Source organism: Equus asinus, chromosome 8 (genome assembly GCF_041296235.1).
Source record: "Equus asinus isolate D_3611 breed Donkey chromosome 8, EquAss-T2T_v2, whole genome shotgun sequence".
Taxonomy (NCBI): domain Eukaryota; kingdom Metazoa; phylum Chordata; class Mammalia; order Perissodactyla; family Equidae; genus Equus; species Equus asinus.
This window is the reverse complement of record NC_091797.1, coordinates 54313110-54329075: the sequence shown is the minus strand read 5'-3', so window position 1 is coordinate 54329075 and position 15966 is coordinate 54313110. Positions and strand designations below refer to the sequence as shown.

Sequence of the window (15966 nt, the reverse complement as noted above, 5' to 3'; positions counted from 1 at the left end):
AGAGTAAATTCAACTACATTGTGCTTTTCATATGTTGTGTAGCTAACTTGTCTGCCTTTTACTCAGGCTGGTTATTTGGGCTCCTCAAATGGGTCTGGTCAGAGTACTTCATTTTTCCCATTTTTTTTTTTTGAGGAAGATTAGCCCTGAGCTAACATCGGCTGCTAATCCTCCTCTTTTTGCTGAGGAAGACTGGGCATGAGCTAACAACCAAGTCCATCTGCCTCTACTTTATATGTGGGACGCTTACCACAGCATGGCTTGCCAAGCGGTGTCGTGTCTGCACCCGGGATCCGAACCGGGGAACCCTGGGCCGCTGAAGCGGAACATGTGCACTTAACCGCTGTGCCACTGGGCGGCCCCATTTTTCCGATTTTTAACTGTGTAGTTGGAAGGTCTCTATTGACTCGTTAAGAAATTGTCTGTGTTCCTCCTGTCAGGTTGAGGCAGAGTTTGCTGGCTTCTTTGAGCCTTGTTTGAACCTTGACCACCACCCTGGTCTGTAGATGTCTTGGCTCTCTCAGGAGAGCAACCAGGAAGACAGGATGTGTCATCTTCCTCCAGAGGTAACGGAAATCTCACTTGGCAGGTCTACAGGAGCAAAGGATGCAGAGAGGAAGGTGGAAATCCTAGCTCTCTCCTTTCCCAGGGCTTCTCTTCCCCTTATTATAGAAGATAGAGAATTACTCTCATTCTAGGAAATCCTGGAAGCTTAACAAGAGTGCAGCTTAAGTTATTTAGGGCTTAGAGTCTCTATGTGGTTGGATTTCTAAGATGTCGTTTGTGTTTATGCAGAGTTTAGGAATTTAAGCTGGAAAAGACCTCAGATCATCTAGTCCCCTCATCGAGTCTCATGGAGGTTTTGTGTAACCCATTAGTGGCAGGGAGTGAAAACCTATTCTGTTGGACATCCAGTACAACAGCAGCAGTCCGACTCTGAGGTATTCAGCCTCCGGTTTGAACAAAAGAAACCTGAATATCCAAAATCTGCTTTTCCCTAAAGTATTAATGATTTCCTTATTCTTGTAAGGCCCAGAATATCTGAGAAGCTCAAATACTTCCATCTCTAAATTGAACTCTCTTATAAAATGCTTTAAGTCTTGAAGTAGGTGTGTGAATGTGAAGACGTCTTTGATTAGCAAACAGTAGACAGATTCACAGAAGAGAACCTTCCTTAGCCATGTGAATCAACACTTTAAACCTTAAAAACCTGACACAGTTACCTCACTTTAGTCATCAGCATCAACCATCTCCATCTTCACAGACTTGGCTCATGTTCTCTCGGTTCCCTGCTGGTGTCCCCCCAACCCACCCAGCCCCCCAGTGCTTCTTCATTTGTAATCTTGCTTTACATCTACTACTGGTATTGCTGGAATGATTTCTGTGCTGGCTGCTAGTTCTTTGGTTTCTCCCACCCCCACCCTCCCAGCCCGGCCTTCCTTTTGTTCTTTCCTCTCTCAGGAACTTGCATTGGATCTAATACAACAGACATAAGGGACCCGCACTTTTTTTTTTTAATTGAGTTCATGATAGGTTACAATCTTGTGAAATTTCAGTTGTACATTAATGTTTGTGGTTCGTTTTGTAGGTGCACCACTTCACCCTTTGTGCCCACCCCCCACCCCACCTTTCCCCTGGTAGCCACTAATCTGTCCTCTTTGTCCACTTTTTTTAATTCCTCATATGAGTGGAGTCGTACAGAGATTATCCTTCTCTAACTGTCTTATTTCACTTAACATAATTCCCTCAAGGTCCATCCATGTTATTGCAAATGGAATGATTTTGTTGTTTTATAGCTGAGTAGTATTCCATTGTATATATATACCACGTCTTTATCCATTCACCTGTTGCTGGGCACTTAGGTTGCTTCCATGTCTTGGCTGTTGTAAATAATGCTGCAATGAACATTGGGGTGCATAGGACTTTTGGAATTTCTGACTTCAAGCTCTTTGGATAGATACCCAGTAGTGGAATGGCTGGATTGTATGGTAGTTCTGTTTCTAATTTTTTGAGGAATCTCCATACTGTTTTCCATAGTTGCTGCACCAGTTTGCATTCCCACCAGCAGTGTATGAGGGTTCCTTTTTCTTCACAACCTCTCCAACATTTGTTACTATTAGTTTTAGATATTTTTGTCATTGTTTTTTAATATTTTTTTATTGAGTTATTGATAGGTTACAATCTTGTGAAATTTCAATTGTACATTAATGTTTGTCAGTCATGTTGTAGGTGCACCACTTCACCCTTTGTGCCCACCCCCCACCCTACCTTTTCCCTGGTATGCACTAAACTGTTCTTGGTCCATAGTTTTAAATTCCTCATATGAGTGGAGTCATACACAGATTATCTTTCTCTCACTGGCTTATTTCACTTAACATAATTCTCTCAAGGTCCATCCATGTTATTGCAAATGGAATGATTTTGTTCTGTTTTGCAGCTGAGTAGTATTCCATTGTATATATGTACCACATCTTCTTTATCCATTCGTCTGTTGATGGGCACTTAGGTTGCTTCCACGTCTTGGCTATTGTAAACAGTGCTGCAATAAACATTGGGGTGCACAGGACTTTTGGGATTGCTGACTTCAGGCTCTTTGGATAAATACCCAGTAGTGGGATGGCTGGATCGTATGGTAGTTCTATTTTTAGTTTTTTGAGGAATCTCCATACTGTTTTCCATAGTGGCTGCACCAGTTTGCATTCCCACTAGCAGTGTATGAGGGTTCCTTTTTCTCCACAACCTCTCCAACATTTGTTGCTATTAGTTTTAGATATTTTTGTCATTCTAACGGGTGTAAGGTGATATCTTAGTGTAGTTTTGATTTGCATTTCCCTGATGATCAGTGATGATGAGCAGCTTTTCACGTGCCTATTGGCCATCCGTGTATCTTCTTTGGAGAAATGTCTGTTCATGTCTCCAGCCTATTTTTTGATCGGGTTGTTTGATTTTTTGTTGTTGAGTCGTGAGAGTTCTTTAGGTATTATGGATATTAAGCCTTTGTCAGATATATGACTTGCAAATATTTTTTCCCAGTTAGTGGGTTGTTTTTTTGTTTCAATCCTGTTTTCATTTGCCTTGAAGAAGCTCTTTAGTCTGATGAAGTCCCATTTGTTTATTCTTTCTATTGTTTCCCTTCTCTGAGAAGACATGGTGTCTGAAAAGATCCTTTTAATACTGATGTCAAAGAGTGTACTGCCTACGTTTTCTTCCAGAAGCCTTCTGGTTTCAGGTCTCACCTTTAGGTCTTTGATCCATTTTGAGTTCATTTTGGTGAATGGTGAAAAAGAATGGTCAATTTTCATTCTTTTACATGTGGCTTTCCAGTTTTCCCAGCACCATTTGTTGAAAAGACTTTCTTTTCTCCATTGTATGTCCTCAGCTCCTTTGTCGAAGATAAGCTGTCCACAGATGTGTGGTTTTGTTTCTGGGCGTTCACTTCTGTTCCATTGATCTGTGCACCTGTTTTTGTACTAGTACCATGCTGTTTTGATTACTGTAGCTTTGTAGTATGTTTTGAAGTCAGGGATTGTGATGCCTCCCGTTTTGTTCTTTTTTCTCAGGATTGCTTTAGCAATTCAGGGTCTTTTGTTGCCCCATATGAATTTTAGGATTCTTTGTTCTAATTCTGTAAAGAATGTCATTGGATTCTGATTGGGATAGCGTTGAATCTGTGGATTGCTTTAGGTAGAACGGACATTTTACCTATGTTTATTCTTCCAATCCATGTACATGGAATGTCCTTCCATCAAGGGAGCCACACTTTTAAATTAGACCTTCAAGACCTATTATTAACCTGTGTGTATTTCTTCTTGTTTAAAAAAAATCGTGCCCTCCCCCCACTTCATCAAGATCTGTTACCCTTTTCTACAGTGGTCTCTCTCTTCTCTCTCATTCTGACTCATTTCCTTAAGAGGCCACTGCAGATCCAATTTCATTTTCTGACTGAATTGTAAATTCCTTGAAGGCAGCACCAACCCCCAATGACAACGATAACAGTTTCCAAGGAGCGCAGCATCTATTTTGTAAGGCAGTATACATTCTGGCATCACTCTTCACTTCATGAGACTTCAGTATAATGGTTCTTTACACCTCTGGTTGTAGGTGTAAAAACTCCTTTTTCTAAGCTTCGCCAGGAATATAAAACCTCATGATTACGGGTTAATGAAAGTATTTGGGTGTGAGTATGTAATAAAGGAACTGAGATGGTCGTGTCTTCCAGTCCCTTCTACAGCCTGTGGGGTAGTTTTTTGCCTGAGGTCTCTCCAGATGTTGGAAGGGCCAGTACTGTCCCTTTACCACATGATGGGATTTTGATCTCCAGTACTGGCTCTCAGTCACACAATACTTCTTTGGAATTTTAAAAAAAAATTTGTTCTGGCCCTTGATGTTTGGGTGCTTTCTTTTAAGTAACCCCCTTTCTCCCCTTTCTTTCTTGTTTCTTCAGGATGACAGTGATGGGATTCCATGGTCAGAAGAAAGGGTGGTACGTAAAGTTCTTTATTTGTCTCTGAAGGAGTTCAAGAATGCCCAGAAGAGGCAGCATGGCGAAGGCATTGCTGGGAGTCTGAAAACAGTGAATGGTGAGTTGACTATTTGGTTGGATTTGGATGATGTCTCAGGCATGGCTTCATTTCTGAGTTGGATGTGTTTTTGGCGGCTTGTGCTTCTCAGGCTAAGCCTCTAATGGCAATTATTCTGGACATCTGATTGGGTTTATAGATTGATTTTTTGTGTGTGGTCCTTTATATGCTGCACAATATAATTGGCAAGGTTCCTTAGTCCGTTTTTTACAGACACGATCGGGGCTGCGATGTGATTTCTGCTAGGTCCTGGGTTGAAATATGGAGCCTGTCTTAGAGAGTTTTCTGTGGATATCTTTCTACCCAAGTATGACGGCAGAAGCCTTTGGTCTTGCTGAAATTTGGAGACTTTGGTTCTTATCCCCTGTTTGTATAGAAAGTAGTCTAAATCTACTGTCTACCTACTGTCCTTCCTACTCTGTGGCTCAGCAGCTTCCTAAGTACCTGTTTCCTTCCTTGTTGATCACCCTGGGCAGGTTGCTACATGGCAGCAGGTGTACAGTGGCATAGAATTCCTCTACATCCATAAGTGGTCTTCCTGGGTCTGGTTATTAAATGAATCTTTGAAGCCGGGAAGGAAACTTGCTCCTCTCTGAGTTTATTCTCATGTCTCTTTTTAACAGGGTTAGTATGATTCAGATGAAATCATCCAATGAAAACCATTTCAGGACAAGCATTTGGTTATAGTTATTGCATTTCAGGGGATGTGGCTGTGGTGGCATTCCAAGTATCGCTTGTACTTATTAATCTCTTAGAATTATAGATAAATGTGAATGAATTGACCATGTTCTGGTTTGTACTTGCTTAGAGCAATGAGTTGAGGAAGAGGAGTTTCTGTCACTTTTAGAGTCTTGCTCTGGTCATGGGGTTAAAGTCATCACACATGGGCACTTGGTAGCTTGCCAGAGTGCAGAGTCACAGGCCCACTCAGTGCTTCCACTTTCTTTCCAGTCTGCTCAGTTGCAGGTGAGTCGTCTGGTAGCCTCTTGTTGGAACTAGTGTTTACAGACAGACAGGACCTGTTGCTGCTCTGTTTCTGTGGGGCCATGGCAGGGTTTTCTGAGCTGACCTCCCTGAACTCCACCTGGATTTGCCATACCACCACCTAAGTTCTGTCACCCTCTCCTTCTAGTATGGTGTGACTGGAAACCGGAACCCCCTGATATCTGAACCAACATGTAGAGTCTTTCTGAATTTCTTTCACAATCTCAGAAGCAAAATAAGTAGTGAAATCTGTTGCCACAAGTATATAATTTGGTCCCCTATATGCTCATGAGTTTCTAACAGGTAGAGACCCCATTCGTTCCTTGGCTGCCTGTGATACAGTAAACTCTAAGCCCTGTGTTTATCAGAGAGCATTTGATGTGGTAGTTCTCGTTGTCATTGCTTCACGTTGAATACAGTGTTTTGCTTGATGATGAGTTTTTTTGGGAGGCTGGTGACTGGGGAGAATATCATTGAAACCTGGAGTTAAAGTGGACCATGGCTGCTGTGGGGTTCAGAGTTTACTGTGTGATAAGGGATGCTCTCATTCTGCTATTCAGGAGTGGTAACGCCTTACTGCTTTTGGAATCTCTTAACAATTAAAAAACAACTCAACTGGGAGTAATCAGCTTTTAGGACAAGAAGTTAGCCAGGCATCCAGGATTGAATAAAGATTGAATTTGGGTAAAAGAAGTCATTCAAGAAGCAAGTAGCACTGCCAGCTCTTGTTTTTATTGACGTAGTCAAGGGTTTTGATGATAACTAAGAAAGGAATTCTGACAAAATTTGGCAAAGACATTTGTATCGGGATCGTTGAAGACTTCAGATAATTCCTGTACCACCTTCATAAAGAAAAGGTAGTTTTTATTGTGGTAGTTTGGCTTTCACCCTGATGAAGACTGACTTGTCTCTCTCTCTTTTTTGAAGTCCTGAGACTCCAAGGCTTCTTTTGGTTGTGAAATTGCTGTGAGCGTGCGTTTTTCTGATTCCTGTTTGCTGTTTGCGCAGGCAACATGCCAAGGCCACCTTTTTGTTATTCCATATTTTGGATTTCAATAGTATTTCTAAGTAAACACATCTTCTTGTTTCAAAACTTAAGTGTGTCTTAAGAAAAAATTTTTTTAAAGGCTGAGAACACATTAAACAAAGTGTGCTTTCTTGTTTGGGGGCTACCGGAAAGCCCAAGAAACCAGTCGTTACCATGGGAATAACCCCTTTGCTGTAGGTCCCAGAATCTCAGCAGTGCTCTCCTGGGGGTTGTGACCTAGAGAAAGCTGAAATAGCGGAGAGCATCCAAGACTCTTTTGGCTGATGAGGTTGGGAGTTGGGGTAATGGCAAGCAGTGTCATCTTTGATGTGCGTGCGTATGCGGGTGTATGTGTGCATCACTTGAGTTTGAAGGCTTTATAGTAGATCATCATTCATATACTCTCCAATAGAATGATCTTGGCTTAAGCTGTATGTCACAGCACACTATCTTGGGGTTCTTCCTTGGGTGGCGAGTGAAGATAGATGAGCAAAGGGAGTAGGGGAGAGCTGTTTCAATAGTCATGCAAGGTACATATTTTTCTTTTAATTTGATTAGTTGTTAGTTCCTCAACTCTTTGAGGTTCCCTTTCAAAAGTCGAAATAATTCTACTGATCCAGTTTTACTTGTGACAAATTTGTCTAGTGGTAAGGTTTTGATAGTGTCCAGTACGGAGCCCTCACTGGGAGGTGGGCTCTGAAACTGTATGGGGCAAGGGTGAGAGCATGTGCCTGTAGTGATGAGATGGTGGTGCAGGGGGACTTCTGTCTCGTGCCGTACCTTTCATGCTTTGTAGTTTGGGGACCTTGGGTAGTGACATACCTTTGAGACCTCTAGAGTTTTCATTTGTTAGCTGAATAAAGCATCCTTGTGGGGCTTTGTAGTGTTATATGTGTTAGTGACTTTCCTAAGGTCACACATCTGTTTATTATACAGCAGCAGAATCAGAATTACCCCTCAAGTCTGTAACTTTGAATCCAGTACTTACTTTAGAGCACAGCCTGGATGAAAATTATACTATGTCTTTGAAACAGTGGTATTGAATTTAACATGTTTTGTTTTCTTCCCTATAGCTTTTTGACAAAGATGTTTCTGGGTTTTTGGGCCTGCTAGAGTTTCCTGGGAAAATTCAGTTTGAAAATAATGTTATGCATTAACATTAGAATGGGGTCGATATAATTTTTTTATCTAATTTGAAAACTTATTGACATGACTTCTGCTAAATCATTGGCGTGCTAGGATGATGAGCAAGCAGCCTCTTGCCCTTAGCTTTTGTGGGAGAGGGGGTCGAGTGTCTGTTAAAACTGTCAAAACAGTGGCAGCTTGTATCTGAGCTGCTGAGCTCAGCTGCCCTGTTTCTGCAGGTCTGGGATAGTAGTAATAACCCAAACAGACAGAAGACAGTAGAGAGACCTCATATTTTATGTCATAAAATCCATGTTTGCCATCAATCTTGCTTTCGCGGTTCTAAAGTGACAAGGAATGAATTTCTTTTGTCCTACTAGAGGTGGAGAATGTGAGTCTTGTCCAGCCTTGTGGATTTGCCTGTGTAGGAATTGAAGCCATCACTGCAGCTTGTTGGTTATAGCCAGGCTTAGTGGGGAGGCGGTGCTAAGATTTTTGCTGATTGTGAGCCTTCTGTCTACTTCCTGCTGTAGATAATGCCACTTTTTCTGGCTGTAATAAATTGACAAAAGCTTAGGAAAGGGCTGGCAGAGGCTGAAGGCTCGGCCACTCTTTGAGGGCCCTTGGCCCGCTGGGGCTGAAATTAGGGACATTTAAATAATAACATGCTACACAAATAATGAGTACACATAATTACATAGTAAGAGAGGGGAGCTATTAGCTGTATTTGAATTTCATTTGCTTCCTATAAACGTCATCTGAGATCCAGCAAGCCCTCTGGCCAGCTACAGAGTCTTGACTAGATTTAAGGGAACCTGCATCCTTTTTCTTAGAATCTTACAGTAGTTGTGATAGCTAACCCATATTGAGTGCTTAGTATTTGCCAGTTATTGTTCTAGCATTTAATCTTCAGAACCAGCCATTTTATAGATGAGGAAGTGATACGCCAGAGTCGATTAGCAGTTTGCCTTCATAAGTAGTACCTGGCAGAGCCAGGATGTAATCCCTGGCTTTCTGCATCAGAGCTCCGTGCTTTTAACCACCACTTAGATAAATAGAAGTAATTGCGGAACCCTCCATGTAGATAGGATTCTAAAAATAAGAATTTGTACGAGGACTTTTTTTCTAGTAGCAATTTCCTTTGAAGGAGATACGTGAAATCTTTCATTGGGAAAGAGATCTCAGAAGAGGGGAGAGTCGAAAGTGTTTATTAATGTGTTCAGGTTTCTAGGCTTCATTAGAGCTCATAATTGAATGGGTAGTCAGAGGAAATAAAAATATTGTACTCCTTCGGATTGGTTCCCCTCTTTACTTCAGTCACAGGCATGCAAATGCACTCATCATTCCCTTCCATTTCCTTACCTAGCGATAGAGGTGCTGTTGTGGAACCAGCAGGTTGGAAATCACAGGAGGGCGACCAGTCATCTCATTGTGGTGGTGAGAGAGGGCAGTAGCCTTTCTGGCAGCAGCTGGTAGCCAGGGACCAAAGTTGGAAGTGCAGATGCACGACCCCTGTCCCCGTCCTTGTTTCGAAGGAGTAGAATTTTGGACTCCCTTCAAAATCCTTTTTGCAGATTCCTGATGTTTGTGGAGTGAAATATGGGTCCAACTGCTGCAAATTCATTGTTCACAGCATAAAACAATGACTTGAGTCAAAATCAAAAAAGTCAAGGCGCCTTGTGTGGTGCCTGGAAGTTTATTTATGGAGGTCTATATTTGAAATGGAGGTTGTGGTTGAATGGTTGCCTTGCCTCAGCCTGAAGCTTTCAGGTCTGGCTCTTCTAAAGATGGCCCCTACTTCAACAAAAATGACCATTTCTTTCTTCCGGAGAAAGTGGCTTTCCCTTACGCTTTCCTCCAGTTTAGCTGCTGGGGTGTAAGTGCAGTGGCCTCTGTAAGCTGCAGGGAGCACCATCTCAGGCTGCTCTCCTGGCAACTGCTGCAGGCTGGGTAGTTTGTTAAGTTTACTCGAACACTGCAATCACTGAGACTTTTCTTCCCTGTCTCCCCTGATGTATCAGACAACACTCCACGTGAAAGAAAGCTGGGTGAAATGGGAATAAACACACTTTGTTGAAAACCGCTTAAGTCCATTCTTTGTTGAAAACAAAGCTAGGTGTATCTTGGAAGAAGGTAGAGTTGAGAAGGCTTGATTTCTTTCTCTCTAGCTTTCTTGTGGTCAGTCTCTTTATGACCTAAGTAATGCAGCTGGGCCATTTCTGCATAGAGCTTCCATCTGATCAATACTCGATAGAGTCTTTAGTATGTAGGAGGTATTGTGAGAATAAAACTGAACTCAAGTGGCTTATGTCGGAGCAGTCAGAATGCCTTATTTCACCCCATCTAAGATGCCCTTGAGAGATGCACCATTATTTTATGTCTTAATAAGAAAGGGAAAAAATATTTCCAATTACAAGTGTAAGCCATCATAATTTGTAAGATGCTTTCTAACTTTAGATACTCATGTTTTAACATGAGAAATGTGAGTGTGACCCACAATCAGTGAAGCATAGAATAGTCCTGAAGGAGCAAAGCTGTAAAAATGAGAGATGTGTGACTTTGTGTTTGGTCTTGTGTGAGAAGCTAGCAGGGAGGTAGATGATGCAAAAGGCCCAGTGCCTAGCTACCAGGAAAAGCCTAGCTAAAGAAGTTGCATCCTGATGAGCCTTGAGTGCTGTGGGACTTGGTGAGCAAGGGCTGGGGATCGGATCAGGGTGGTGTTGGGGGCAGGCGTGAGGACCAGGAAATAGATATTTGACAGGAGTGTTGTTCTCAGAGTCCAGCTGCAATGGCAGGTTTCTGTGGCCAGCCTCCTTATGCTGCTCTGGCACCAAGGAAGTGGTGAGCATAACTGCAGCCCTCTTGGCCACAGAATTATGGATTGCTAGAGCAGGAAGGGACCTTTAGAGGTATATAGGTCAGAGTCACATTTTACAGATGAGGAATTTTGAGCCTGGATGATGAGCTTAACTGGAAGGAATGGATCATGCTGAAGACTGATTGGAACCAGAAATCCAATTTAAGTGACAGTGAGGCGCCACACTTCCCAGTAGGCATGGCTGCCTGCAAGGATTTCATGGAGAGTTAAAAATGGAGGTGCCCGTGGAGGTTAATGTGTTTCATGCTCCTCTTTCCCGTCACTTTGTGCTTGAGGCCTGCTCCCCCTCCAGTTCTCTCAGCCTGCCTCTGTCAATTCTGTAAGCTCTAGGTTGTTTCCCTGATTACATCACTGATGTCATGAAATCTTGGAGCTCTTCAGCAAGAAGGGCATACAACACAGGTAGTGTCATCCAGGAGAGTGTGTCTGTGGCTAGGGTAGACGTGGGGTATGTGTGTGATCTCTGAACTTGAGACTGCCCTGCAGTGTTTTCCTGCTTGTCACAGTTGTTAGAGAAGCCTAGCTTTCAGGGGTGCAGATAGCCAGAGGATGGGAATCCACTGTGGTCTGGGATAGTTTTTAAAGCTGTTCTACCTATAAGGATCTTTCTGTCTTCAGTCAGTCTCTCCCTCTGTGCACCAGATCTCTTTCTCTCCTTTCTACAAGGACATTACTCTGGAAATTGTCCTTCCTTTCTTCATGATTGTTTACTTCTTTACTAGATCCTTCCCATCCGTAAAGAAAACATGTTGTAATTTCTCCCTTAGTAAACTCTCTCCATTGATCTCCTCCTGCTCCTCATTTCTCTTAGTGGTTAGCAGAATTCCTTGAAAGAAAACGTCTAAACAGTTTGTTTCCCCTTACTGTTTATATTCATGTTAATATCCTCTCTCTCTACCTCTTTCCTTTTTGAACCCACAGTCAGGCTACAAACCCAGGCTAATATTGACCGTGGTTGTCAAATCCAGTTTTCAGTCAGTGAGGCCGTAGTTGCCATTCATCAGCATTTGACGTGATTGAATCTCTCCTGACCCCACTTGCCTGCTTGCCTTGTGCACTTGGATTTCTTGGTAGGCCTCATGAACTTGAGCTGTCCCAAAGCCAGCTTTCTCTCTCCACTCTTTCCTGCTCTTGCCCTGCCTGTCTTCCCATTGCTAATAAATGCCAGTTCCATTCTTCTAGTTGCTTTGGCCAAAGCCTTGGAGTTATTTTGGTCTCTTTTTTCTCCAGCCTTTGCATTCTCTCCTTTAGCAAAACCTCCTTATTCTAAACTCAGAATATCTTCTGAATCTGAATTTGCGCCACTACCACTGATCTGTAACCTCTGGTTTGGGCTGGGACTCTTAATGCTCTCTCAGCTTCTGCCTGTTTACACCTTCAGGCCAAACCATTCCTTGATAAATGCCAATTAGCACATATTCTGCCTCTGCAGTGTCTCCCCATCTCTCTCGGCATGAAAGTTAAACATCCTTCCCCTGGCCACTAGATGTGGTCCCCAGTCTCATCTTCCTCTCCCCCTAGCCTCTGTCCCCCCAAGTCTAGCCTTCGTACTGTTCCAAATACCCAGAATACCCTTCCCCCAGAATTTTTGCATTTGCTGCTGCTTCTGTTTCGAACTCTCTCCCTTTAGAGATACCTATGTGACTTGATCCTTTTCTATTTCAGGCTCTGGTTCAAATGAGCCTTTACTGGAGAGTCCTTTCTTGAGCATCTTATTAAAAATCGTGCCTTTGTCTACTACCCTTTTAGCTCCTTCCCTTGTAATATTTGTCTGCATAGCATTTCTCACTGCCCGACATTGTGTTACTGTTTTTATGATAAGCTCTCTCCCCACAGTATATTGTAAGTTCCATTTGAGAAAAGCTTTGTCCTTGTTGACTGCTGCTGTATGCACAATTCCTGGGTGCTCTGAAGCTTGTGCTGTGTGAAACAGTGTGCAGGCAGGTCACCTGCACACTGGCCCAGTTCCCGCTCCCCCTCCCCAGCAGCCCTCTGCCATGCTCTTGCCGTCTCCTCCCTGTTCAGTGGTCTGAGAGTGTTCTGCCTCTACCTCTCACTCCAGATTCCATCTCGGGAATGCACACTCTAACACTCTAGCCCCAGCTCACAGCCCGTGCTATTTTCCCTGTCCCCAAAGTGCATGTTATTCATAATAGTGATAGATTTAGAAGTCTCGCCATAAAGATTCTTGGAATTGGGTCACCCTTGTATCCTTTCCTAGCCACATTTGTTGAATGTGTATTTAGGTACAAGATACATTGCTTGGTAGTTTCAGTTAAAATTGAGCTTTTAAGAAAAAAATGTTACCACTTTCAATTCTTATACCATTATGATAATCATACTATTACCGTCCTCATTTTGTCGGTTTGTTTAGTGGGTCTCCGATCTTAAGCAGCTTGCACAAGGCTATATACCTTAAGAAGTAGTCAAGTCAGGCTTTGAACCCAGGCTTCTGACTCCAGATCTTGCTTTTTTTTAAAATTGAGGAAAACTTTACACTACGTGAAATTACATTATCTGGAGTGTACGATTCGAAGAGTTTACAAGCACACACAGACCAGTTTGACCAATGCTCCAGTGTAGATAGAGGACTTTTCCATCATCCTAGAGAAGTTTCTCCTGCCTCTTCCAATTCATTTGACTAATCTTTAAACTATGTACTCAGTTTGGGGTTTGTCTACATGGCTGTCTCTGTTTTTAGAAACTTTTATGATTTTACACGGGTTTATGGTGTTCCTTGGAATTTTCCAGATGCCTGAGAGTGTCTGTTGAGACTTGAAAGTTGCCTCAAAGCCAGAGGCCCTTGTGCAGCTCTTGGAGCCCCCTAGCTTAGGTAGGCATAAACCAGGCTTGAATAAGAACCCCACAATTGGACGTTCTCGTGAATGAGATTCAGCATCTTGCAGTGACGTTCGTGGAATGTCAGATGCTCTGTCTTAAACTGGCATTACAGTTGGGGTTCTGAGCTGTTGTAGAAGTTGAGACCAAATGGGCTTTTGAACAGTTTTAGTTCTCATCCTCCTCAGTGTCACTTTTTTCCCCCTCTTGTGGCACTGTTGTTAGTTTGTGAATGTTAAGAAATCTTAACCTTAATGTTGTAATTCAAGAAATTTTTGAACTGGGGTCCCAAACCCGGCTTTCCCCCGAAGGCAAGCCAAGGAGTCATCCATAGGTCATGTTCTTTCTCTGCCAATAGTGTGGTTTCAGTTAGATTAATTCTTGTGAGGAGTCCATGGTCTTCCTAATGGAGGATGCAGAAACACGGTGGCAGCAGCATGATAAGACTGCTAATCATTGTTTATTTTCTTGTGGCTTTGGTGAAAGTCTGTATTTTAGTCAGCTTGCGTTGCCATAAGAGACTAGCATAGACTGGGTGGTTTAAACAGCAGAAATTTATTTCTCATAGTTCTGGAGTCTGGGAGTGCAAGATGCAGGGTGCGAGCCAGTGCAGTTTTGCTGAGGGATTGCTTCCTGGCTGTGTCCCCATGTGGCTGAGAGAAGGAGAGAGAGTGTACACTGATGTCTCTTCCTTTTCTTGTAAATAAGGACACTAGCCCTATCTGATTAAGCCCCTCCCTTATAACCTTGTGTAACCTTTATCACCGCTGCACAAGCTGTCTCTAAAAAATAGTCACATCAGGTATTAGGGCTTCATTCAGCAAAGGAATTTTAGTGGGGCACATTCAGTCCATAACAGTCTAGTACTCTATAGGGCTTTGAGATGGTGACAAGTTTATTTCATTTTAATTTTAGGTTAAGTTAATTTCCATATTACTCTGTAACATATTTCCTTTTGTGCTTATGTGATACTAGAGCAATTTCCTGCTATGTCAGGAAATCCTAAGAGCTGTTTGACTGTAGAGAAGTTATTGTTCCTCTCAATTGGATGGACTTAAACTTGGATTTTGATTTATTGAGTGCCTGCTTTTGTGAGCCTGTCTGGGTTAACCTAAGTCCCTTACTTCAGTGGGGATTGAGATATGGCTCATGTGCAAGGGGCGCCCTTAGAAAGGGAGCACTGGGACTTTCAAACGCGCTAAGGGTTTGGGAGGTGAATGGCAGTTGAGATTGCCCTGGGAGGACGTTTCTATTGTCGATTTGGGAAAAATCGTGGAAGTATTTGAGGTTGAGGGAATCCTATTTGTTATATACTAATTCATCTTATTGCCTGAATATTATACTGTAAATGTAATTAAGGGCAGTGCTTTCCAACCATTTTTACTTGGCAACATGTATAGAAAAGAGGACCCTGTGGGTCACCAGATAAGGCTGCACTCAGCCAGAGGTGACTTGCTCAGGCATGAAATTTATCTGTGTTCACTCTTGTTAATGATAGTGTCACCCACCTCCTACTTGGAGGAAGACTTCATGTGTTTGCTCAGTCTGACCCATTGCATGATGCGGGTTCTGCCATGTGTATTTATGGAGCTTTAATTACTATCATATTTACCGCAATGGAATAGTGCAGTTCTGCTTTGCTTGTGGATTTCTTAGATCCCATTTCCCCCAAATTTAGAGGGTCTTTTACTTAGCTCTTAGAAATAACCTGTTATTACTTGAACCACATTAATTGTTTAGAGTCCTGTGTGGTATAGTTTTAAAGCCAGAAGAGTGACAACTAGATATGTTTTGGGCAAATTATCCTGCGGTCCATAAATCCCTTAATTTACAATTCGTTACTTAATCTCACCTGCTGCCAAAATCTCATATATCCTTCTGGCTTTCTCTATAGGCTTAGGGTGCTTCTGTGGAGTCCCCAAATTAATTTTCTCATAATATATTTTCAAAAGATCATAAAATAGTACAGGTCTCTGATTCGAGGAGGTTTGGGGACAATGAGGGAAACATGAGCTATTTTATAACCTTAGACCTGCCTGTCAAGGAGAGGAGTCGACAGTGTCAGCCCAGACTGTCAATCAGGCTGTCCCTGTGTTGTGCCAAGGAGAGCTTTAGGGCTCCTCATGCCCGATGTCTTGGGACACAGTTCCTCCTTTCTCTGCACTGTTCCCTGACCTGTCACTGGTGTAGTTGACTCACTCACACTTGGGATCTAAGGATTCAGCTCTTTCTGCATACAAGCCCTCTTCCTGTGTGACCTGCCCCACCATTGTTTTCTGGGTTATTCCTTAATTGGGTCCACATTTCCCTTTGGCAGGTAGGTAGGTGTCCTGGTTATGCTTGGCACTGGGTCTTGATGACAAGGAAAGCCATCTGGGCCTGAGACTCCCAGGCCAGTTTCTGGTGCTGTCTGAAGTGGCAGTTTCCTTCCAATTTTCCATTGTTCTAAACAAGTTATGTTGTCTTCTGATGCATGAAGGCAACTCAAGGTCTTTCCACTTTGGAAACCTTTAACTCTGTTATTTCTGACACTC

The 15966-nt window shown here is 42.7% G+C and overlaps 1 protein-coding gene across 5 annotated transcripts in view; it reads left to right on the top strand.

Moving 5' to 3' along the window:
- Positions 1-15966, top strand: part of JARID2 (jumonji and AT-rich interaction domain containing 2) — a 253268-nt gene that overhangs the window by 111125 nt on the left and 126177 nt on the right. For 4 of the 5 annotated variants that reach the window (XM_014849531.3, XM_070515607.1, XM_070515605.1 and 1 more), the window contains exon 2: positions 4445-4580. The exons of the other annotated variant lie outside the window; for it this stretch is intronic. In XM_014849531.3, coding sequence (XP_014705017.3) covers positions 4445-4580 — 136 coding nt within the window. The remainder of the gene's footprint in view (positions 1-4444; positions 4581-15966) is intronic. 5 annotated transcript variants of the gene reach the window in all.